Raw genomic sequence first — 10130 nt, forward strand, 5'->3', positions numbered from 1 at the left:
ATTTCAAACTGACACTTGTTTCTCTGTGTTTAATCCATGTTAAATGTCACTGATTTGTCGCCGTTCAGCTCAAATTTTATGAGAAGTCATTGCAGGCAACATAAAACGACAGAGGCAGGGGTTTGTATGGATTTAATCGGCTTGTTTTCATACAGTGCAGCCGTATTTAGGAGGGAACTATGACCTCACGCCTACCGTCACGCACATAAACACCAAACAGATGCACAAACATGGATATGTGAAGATATATTTAGATTTACATATTCAAGTACTGTAGACACATTACTGCAAGGGCAAAAGTCATTGTAAGCACAGTGAAAGGTTAGTCAATTGCTTTTTAAGAGTGTAAGGCACTGCTCACAGACCACAGGGAGCAAAGAAGAGGAGGAAAGGTGGCTTGAGGTTTGTCAACAACAGAAAGCCGCTTCCGTTTTGACTCAGCGGGGACAAAGAGAAGGTGATGTGTGAGGTAAAGCATCTAAGCTGGGTTTTTCCACAGGAAGTGAGTGAAAGACATAATGTAAATGCTTTGTTTAAAAAAAAAAACTTGTAACCACAAGGAAAGAGGCCACTTGTGTTGCAAACTCAGGTGCTGATTTTGTAGAGGCTATTGCACTTTGTGTGGTGAAAAAAAATTATGCAATTATAACAGATATTCCCACAATAACTGTGGGGACTTTGCTAACATTTACATCTGGGAATGTTTTAAAAGCCGTCTGCAGTCTTTAAACTTTGCGGTGTCTCATTGAAGTACTTCCCTCCATCTCCTTATCTTCTCCCTGAGGCCTGATGGGGAAAAAAAAAAAAGTAATTCTTCCATTATGAACGCTGCAAAAATATAAAGATTTACTGTATTCGTTAGAGAAAATCCCATCGCACTCACAGCTCGTTCTTTTGGTCAGTGTTCTGCACGTTTTCTGAGAATGAGGCAGATAAATATATATATAATATATATTATATATATATATATATATATATATATATATATATATATATATATATATATATATATATATATATATATATATATATATATAAATTTGTTTTGTTACAAATGTTGCAAAAATATCATACCGATACAAATGAGAGCTGGATAATGTTTGTCTACCTTCCTGTGTGTTGTTTTTCCTGGACTGAGTTCTCTCATAGAGGAGAATGATGGTGACCAGGAATAGAACTTCAGCCAGGATGGTTAGGAAGGGCTTCAGGGGCTCTATGATGCTGATGACCTTCAGCAGGGAAACAGGGAATATTACATATTACTACTGCAATCACTTCCATTAGAAAGAAGTACAGATGTTTTATCTCATAAGATAAGCAGATAGTAGTAGATTGAGTCATTTTTGTAGTTTGCAGATTCGACTCTATCATTTATAAAGCATTTAAAACTACCTGAAATAAAAAAAATTAATAGTTACACGGTTTCAAAAAACAATAATTTATTTTTGAAACAATGTAACTATTTTTTAGTGTGTATTTTAATGTTTTATCTGTTTGGGCCCCAGAGAGAAGAATTATTTATTTATAACAAGTCCTCAACAGTAAAAATATAACAGGTGTGCATTAGAAACAGTTTCAGGAGCTTTACAGGTTCAGTTTCTGTTCATTTGAATCCTTAGCTTTCTTCACCTTTCTCGTGCACCGTCTGTAGCTTTAGATGGTTGACCCCGGGTACTTCAGCTTCACCTTTACTCTCTCTACTCCTTGCTTCCCCACCTGTTACACCTGTCCATCTCTCTCACTCACACATGTATTCTGTCTTGCTTCATTCCTCTTCTCTCCAGAGCATACCTCCACCTGCTCCCTACTCTCACCACAGATCACAATGCCATCTGCAAACACCATCGACCACAGAGACTCTTGCCTGACCTCATTTGTTAACCTGTCCGTCACCACTGCAAACAGGAAGGGGCTCCAAGCAGACTCCTGATGTTTTTTTAAAAACACATAGCTGAAAAGTGCTTCACAGTTATATAAATGTAAGAAGAAGAACAAAAATCATATTTCCCTCTAAAATATTGTAAATATTTGTGTAAAAGTATAAAGATTTGGTTACTGACCTTGAGCTCCACGCGGCTCAGTGAGGTGCTGATGGGGTACACTGCACCACAGTAATACAGCCCAGAGTCAGCATCTGACAGGTTGCTCATCTTCAGCTGGGTCTTCCACTCCTTGTTGTGGATTTCATAGCGCTGAGGCTCATCAGCAATGGGGATCTGTTCCCAAGAAATACACACACCAATTCAATATTTCAACACGCATTTGTTTAAAGTGATTTCTTCTGGGTTTTGTTAAACGTCACAGTTAAAACAAAGAATTTAAATGTCTTTGAATTCAGATGTCCTCACAGGGTGGTGGAAAACATTACAGCGGGACCCACAGGGGTCACACTAATGTGACTTTCTAACATTGTGAAAGTGTTCAGTTAGTTTCTTAAACCTAACCACAAAAAAAAGGACCTCTGTCCTGTGTTCGAGGATGTGGCATCATCCCACCTTCCTCCCAGCGGTGGCTTTGTAGGTTTTTGCCCTTCTCCACATTAAAAATAAATATGTAAACAGATCAAGCTAAGGGAACGTCCCAGTTACACTAATGCTGCATCATATTACAGACATAATTATATTAATAATAATGGATGGAAAATGCTGAACTTCTTAATAGGCAAGCTTTAAAAACTGGGTACATTAGCACAAGTTTCATCAGTTACCATGGAGAAATCCTGGTAATATGTGCATGTTGTCATAGATGCAGCTGATAGAACATAAGGACGAGCTGTAATGTTTTCCATCACCGTACTTTAATACGTGCTCAGGCATTCACGAGATCTTCGCTGTAGGAAAAGTGAGACCAAACAAGCACGAGGAACATGGATAAAATGATCAGCTGTCCAACTCTGAGCAATAAAGTCTTTTTTGACTTCAGCAAAATGACAGGTGCTGAGCAGCTTACCTTTTCTGTCCCATTGACTTTATACCAGACCCAGGTGTTGGGCTTTGGTTTGGTTTCTTCCATTTTACAGTGAATCACCACAAAGTCCCCCAGATAGCTCACTACTGGCTTGTCTCTCATCTCGCTGATCTGTGGAGCTGGAGGATGAAGATGATGATGACACAGTGGCACCGCGCAGCCTCAGCCCTAAACTGATATACTGTTATTGATATTCAGTATAAATAGCTTAAGCGGGGACTCGAGGAGCTGATAGCAAAACAGATGAAGCAGTGAAATGTGCAGAGTTTTTTTTTTTCTGTACCTGCCAGAATGAAATCTATTTTTGCTTCATTCCCAAAAACACAGGAGTAATTTCCAAGGTTTTCTTCATTGCTAATACTGAAGCTGTAATGCAGAAGTCACGGACAGGTTTAAAGTTGCATAAAGGTTAATGTTTAAGATATTTTCACATCAAATGTGACTGTTCTCCAAATGTGCTCCGATTATTTTAACTAAACTGTTGCAAACATGCTTTCGCTTTCATGTAAACACAGTTACAGTTGACACTTAAAACTTTTTATACACTCAGTTCTCCTTTGATAAAACTTCTCTTTGGATAAAACTACGTAGATAACAGCTCTTGAGCTACACAGAGGAGATTAACACTGAAATGTCAGTCCTGCAAAATGGATTTTCTACAGCAGACAAAAATAAAACACGTACACAAAGTACTTACTCTTGTCTGAGATTATACTGCTCATTCTCCAGCTGCACGGGCAAACGGGTGCCCGGGATTTCCTCCCCGTCTTTTGTCCAGTAACCTGTAATGTTTGTGAGTTTCTTCTGATTTCCAGTCCAGGTGCATTCCAGCGTTAGACTTACAGGATCCAACAGCTGGATTCTCTCAGTGTGATTTTCACCTGTGAGCAGTCACACACACACACACACACACACACACACACACACACACACACACACACACACACGGCAAAATCAGACTGTAATTTGGATGCAGCACTAATTGTATTTTTTAGCTATATTAACACAGGCAGAGATGATGAAATGATGGTGGACCTTTAAGAACAACACTTTTCACGTTTGTTGGCAGAGGAGTGGTGGGAACCGGCGGCTCCGGCGTTGAGCCCAGCGTCTCTGACAGGAAAGGAAGTAAATGTATAAATACAGTTTTTACAGGATTAACACAACAGTATTTACAGTAAAAAACTGGAAAATGATTTGCAAATGACTGAAATTTTTTCGACTAAATATCAGCTATGTTTTTGCTAACACATATTAGATGCTTGCAAGAATTTTCTTGGTAATTATTAAGGGTTTTTTTTATATTTAAGATGTAAGTAATTTTTTTTTTTTAATTGCAGCAGCTATAACTGAAGAAAATCAGTAGTTTACTAGTTTAATAGGTTTAAACAATCAGATGTAAAATGTTCTCATAGAGGATAAACACAGTTGTGCTTAATTATAATATTCGCTACAAATTTGCCATTAAAAACTCAGAAACTTTTAAAAAAATATGAATGTTTTGAGGTAATTTTAAAGCAGATATCAATGCCAATAAAACAGCCCATAGCTGTCTGTGAAAAGTGTCCTCTGCATAACAGTAACCAGGTCTGCTTCCTTGATGATCTTTTCAAAGAGATGTCTTTTGAATAAATGCATAAATATCTCAAGGACAGTTTAAAATAAGCTCTCAGTGACGTTCAGCGTTTATCTTTTTACCTATCATCTTATTCTCAGAGTAATCTGATGCACAGAATCAACTGAGCCATCCAACAGTAACCCTCTGGTACTGAATTTTTCTTTTACTTTACGTCCCATGATGATTAAACAATTCTGTCCTTGTGGGTAAATTTTTGAGAAACATGTAGACGGTTAAAGAAAAATCATAAACAATGACTACCAGAGAGCTTCAGACAAAATAATGTGAAAATCTTATGACATTTTCTTCTGGCCCTCACAAGGTTACAGGAGCATTTGGTGGAAAAGAGAAGCAGCAGGGCAGCTTTAAGACAACCACAAAACAGAGTGAAAATTAAACCCCAAATTCATTTACTTGTATTGATGTGTCTGCAGCAGATGAAAAGCAGGAAGATGTGAAAAAGCGTCTGCTTCCAGGAGGCTGACATGGTTATTATCCCTCTCTGTCCTCTCTGTGAGGATGTTCCTCACTGTCTACAGACTGCACGGTGTAACCACCCCACCCCTCCTCCCGCATCTGCACAAGTGACGCAGCCATGATATCACCCTGCAGCCTGTGGGTGGCTGACTCCATCCATTATTCACACAGACGGGGTTCGTAGCTTGATGCTGTGCTGCAGTTCTGCAGGACTGCTTATGGACAGAAAATGTTGAAGTAACATAATAACAATACCGTACCATGATTTTATGTGTGTGTGCATGTGTGTGCGCGCTTTGATAAAATTGTTAAATCTGTCCCAGCCTGACTGAACTGCTACAGTGCAGCTATGTGCAAGGTGTCCTGTTGTGTTATGTGAGAAGATCACATGAGCTGCCTCCCCTTGTAGGACAACAAAGAGGGGCAACTAACAAAATACCAGCTTTGTTACTGCAGCCGATTTACTTTCATCATACAACTCTGCACTTTTAAACTCTTTGAAATTTACAGTTACACTGAGTAAAACACTAAAAGCACCCCTCACCGTAGTGCTCCCTGCAGGGCATTCATAGCTAAAGTTATCCATGCTATAATTATTCTTTTCACATTCTCTCAGTATCCCTCACTATCTCTTCTGCCGTTTTACCTCCAGTTTGGTTTAAGTAATAGCTCCTTTAACTAAAAGTCTGGGCTCAGCTGACCAGTATAAAGCAAAATGGGGCTGCAGTGCTGGACTCTGGTTTGGCTGTTTCTGTCACTGTGTGGAACATCCTGACATCCTGATCCTGACATGGAAATCTTAAGGAGATTAACTCTGTATGTGCCACATAGTCACATGAAGTACAAATGAGCGTGTAGGGCCATCAAGCAGCATGATTGTTATGCTGAATAACAGATATACACCCACTGACCACTTCATTAGGTACACTTTGCTAGTAGTGGGTTGGACTCCATTAAAAGTGAACTGCCTTAATTCTTTGGCACAGATTTAACAAAGTGCTGAAAATATGGCTGTGAGATTCTGCTCCATATTGGCACGATAGCGTCATGTTTCTGCAGATTTTTCAGCTGCACATCCATCTCGTTCCACAACGTCCCAAAGTTGCTCCAATGAACTGAGATCTGGTGACCGTGGAGGCCGTTTGAGTCCAGTGAACTTTGTGAGATGACTCGTTATCCTGCTGGAAGCAGCTGTCAGAACATGGGGACGCTGTGGTCATGGTCAGCAGCAATACTCAGATAGGCTGTGGTGTTTAAATGATGCTCACTCGGTAGTAAGAAGCCCAAAGCATGTCAACTACCACCACCAACCTGAATCGGCGATATTAAGCAGGATGGATCCATGCTTTCATGATTTTATGCCATATTCTGACTCTAACATCCGAATGTCACAGCAGAACTCGAGACCAGGCAACGTTTCCCCACTCTTCTATTGCCCAATTTTGATAAACCTGTTCAAACTGTAGCCGAACTCTCAACTGACAGGAACGGCATCCGGTGTGGTCTTGTGCTGCTGTAGCCCATCTGCTTCAAGCTTCAACGTGTGAATTCAGAAATGCTCTTCTGAGTGGTTATTTGTATTTGTATTTCTTTATCTATCCATGAAGCCAGATGGCACACAACAGTTAGTCGCAGGAATGTCTTAAAGACATAAAGACCTGGATGACCTCTAACTTCCTGCTTCTAAATTCAGATAAATTTAGGTTATTGTACTCGGCTCTAAAGATCTTGGAAGCAACTTGGATCAGGCAACCCTGAATAAATTATTATCATTAGTTATTATTAATCTCTGTCTCTCTTCCACAGTGTGTCTTTTGTCCTGTCTCTCTCCCCTCACCCCAAAAAGATGACTGCCCCTCCCTGAGCCTGGTTCTGCTGGAGGTTTCTTCCTGTTAAAATAGAGTTTTTCCTCCCCACTCTTACCAATTGCTTGCTCACAGGAGGTCATTTGATTGTTTGAGTTTTTTCTGTATTATTGTGGGGCAGTGGTGGCGCCAGGACATGGGGGGTGCTATAGCTCCCCCTGGAAAAGTCATAGCACCCCCAAGAAAGTAACTTGTGTCTGTGTGTGTTGAGAACTGAAAGAACAAATGATCCTTAATAGCACCCTCCGTAAAATGCTTAGCCCCCCCTTAGCACCTGCAGAAAAATATTTCTATGTCTTTACAATATAAAGCTCCTTGAGGTGACTGTTGTTACTTCCTGTCAGCGTCTGACCATTCTCCTCAGACCCCAGTAAGGTGTTTTTGCTGCTCACTGGATATTTTCTCTGTTTTGGACCATTCTCTGCAAATCATCAGTTTCTGAAATACTTAAGACCAGCCTGAAAGAAATACTTAAGCCATCAGATATTAAGAAATACTGAAGACTCTGGCTTGCGTTAAGTATTTCAGAAATTTCCGGTCTATGATGAACAACAAACCACGGCATGTTCAAAGTCACATAAATCACCTTACCTCCCCATTCTGATGCTTGGTTTAAACTTTACCATGTCTTTGTGCATTAATGCATTGAATTGGTGTGTTGTGATGGGCTGAGTAGATACTTGAGTAGTTGAACAGTTACCTAACAGAGTGATGGGTGTTTTCTCCCTAAAAATCTCACCTATTTCTGCATTTAAAAAATTAAGGGATATTTTAAGGCAGGTTATGTTTAAAGTTATGCATAAGAGCACTGGAGGAAACATGTACAGATGTCAAAGTCCTTCAAACAGCTGAACTAGGAAGAGTATCCAAAACTAAGGATCTTCAGACAAAAAACCAGGAACAGACAATTACGCCACCACGAGGGGCAACACGACAAAGAACATTAGAACATTTATACACCAGGGGTAATGAGAGAAACATGGGCAGCAAAATTAAACACACCGCACAAGGACCAAAAGCCCACCAAAATAAAACAGGAAGTGGCAAATACAGAGCCCAAGGCTAAGACATGTGAACCTGACATCAGGACAGGAAGGTAAACAAACACTTAAACACAGCTGACTCCACACAAGCAGAGCTAAGGATAAAGTGCAGAGACAAAAACAAGAGTAGGGTGGACTGGATCACAAGGGAACAAACAATACAGAAGCCCAAGAAATCATAATGTCAGAAGGTAAGGAAAATAAACCAAAACAATATTCATTTCAAACCCAAAATCACAAAACTCAAAACCTTGCTTCCAAGACCCAGAGGAGGGACAGCAGATGACTTCTTCAGGATATATTATAGTCCTTCAGTTCATCAGTCCTTCATCAGGGTGGCTGCTCATAACTGTGGGTGCCCAAAGATTTCCAGAAAACCTGGATGGAAACCTTGGATTGTATTATGTTAGTTTCATCTAGTCAATCAATCAATCATTTCTTATTCATTAAGAGATGCAAACTGGGCCTGAGCCTGCATTCCCTTGGACACGTGCAATACCCTGTTTCACCACTTATTTAACACATGACATTCAGAGAGGCATCGAATGTCAGTGCATTATGAAGTCGAGTCCTCGGTGAGGAATGAGAAACAGGTAACAGCGACAGCGGAGGAGAAACTATTAAAGAATTAAATCTGAAAAAAAAAGGGACGCTTTTCTCTTAATTAGTGAATATCAATCAAATGTGCAGCAGACTGTGTGAGCCTTCAGTCTATGATGTCTCAGCATCAGGCCAAACCCTAAAGCATAATGTAAACAGTGGCAGAAATCCCAGGAAAGGCACTGGAGTGGAACTTTTGGAAAGTTTCAAGGATCACTGAGAGGACAGAGGCTAAAAAAAGTTCTCTGCTATACAAGGGTGTGAGCTGGGCTCATAATGTAATGCAGAGAGTTAGGGGAGGGGTGCGAGAGGCAGAGGCTAACAGAAAGGCCTTCTGCTGCCATCCTGAGGGGGGGCGATTAAAAACAAACAGAAAAACAGAAGCAGCTCTGTGTGACTCCAGTGTGTTGAGATTATTATCAGTGATCAGTACTAGAAATTAATGAGTCAGATATTTTTAAGGTACATAACAAGGATCCATATTTTTACTCTAATGAAGCAGCTTTGTATGAGTCGCAATTAAAAAAAAACCAACTTATTTATGAAGCTCCTCAGTTGGAGTTTGTCAGAATTTGTGGGGTTTTGTTTGTCAATCAGCCTCTTGAAGACTGACCTCAAGAGGTGTTCTTGATGGGAGTTTCCTGACCATGGACCCACATTTTCAGTGTTTTGCTCCCCGAGCCACTTAGTTATCGCTTTGCCTTATGGCGTGATGCTCCATCATGCTGGAAAAGTCCTTGTTCTTCACCAAACTGTTCTTGGATGGTTGGGAGAAGTTGCTCTTGATGGATGTTTTGGTACCACTCTTTATTCATGGCTGTGTTCTTGTGAGTAAGCCCATACATGAATGATCTCAGGGTGCTTTACTGTTGGCGTGACCCAGGACTGATCGTAGCGCTCACCTTTTCTTCTCCAGACATTTTTCCAGATCCCCAAACTGGAAATGGGCCTCATCAGAGAAAATGACTTTACCCTTGACCTCAGCAGTCCAATCCCAGTCTGTCCTTAATGCTTTTCCTGGAGAGAAGTGGTTTCTTTGCTGCTCTTTGTGACACCTGGCCATGCTCCAAAAGTCTTTACCTCACTTCGCACTCACACCTGCCTGCTGCCATCCCTGAGCAAGCTCTGCACCGGTGGTGCCCCAATCCCACAGATGAATCACCTTTAGGAGACGGTCCTGGTGCTTGCTGGACTTTCAGCTCTCTCCTTGAAGTTCTTGATGATCCGATATATGGTTGATTTAGGTGCAATCTTACTAGCAGCAATATCAATGCCTGTGAAGCCCTTTTTATGCAAAGAAATGATGAACTGCATGTGTTTCCTTGCAGGTAAAAAGAGGACGAACAATGATTTCAAGAGCCGCCCTCCTTTTAAAGCATCCAAACTGCTATTCAAGCTCAGTCAGCATGACGGAGAGATCTCCAGCCTTGTTCCCGTCGTCACTCTCAGCCATGTTAACGAGAGTATCACTGGAATGATGTCAGCAGGTACTTTTGTGGCAGGGCTGACGTGAAGTGGAAATGGAGTTTGTGGGGATTTAGTTCATTTTCATGGCAGAGG

At 40.8% G+C, this 10130-nt stretch overlaps 1 protein-coding gene across 1 annotated transcript; it reads right to left on the reverse strand.

Moving 5' to 3' along the window:
• Positions 1 to 56: 56 nt before the first annotated feature.
• Positions 57 to 5191, reverse strand: emb (embigin). The gene is given in 10 exon segments (XM_030737943.1): positions 57 to 786; positions 884 to 917; positions 1109 to 1229; positions 2061 to 2216; positions 2950 to 3086; positions 3251 to 3333; positions 3665 to 3848; positions 4003 to 4080; positions 5000 to 5092; positions 5095 to 5191. Coding segments are annotated over 10 exon segments (1035 nt in total). The 5' UTR covers positions 5183 to 5191; the 3' UTR covers positions 57 to 725.
• Positions 5192 to 10130: the final 4939 nt, after the last annotated feature.

Source organism: Archocentrus centrarchus, chromosome 9 (genome assembly GCF_007364275.1).
Source record: "Archocentrus centrarchus isolate MPI-CPG fArcCen1 chromosome 9, fArcCen1, whole genome shotgun sequence".
NCBI lineage: Eukaryota > Metazoa > Chordata > Actinopteri > Cichliformes > Cichlidae > Archocentrus > Archocentrus centrarchus.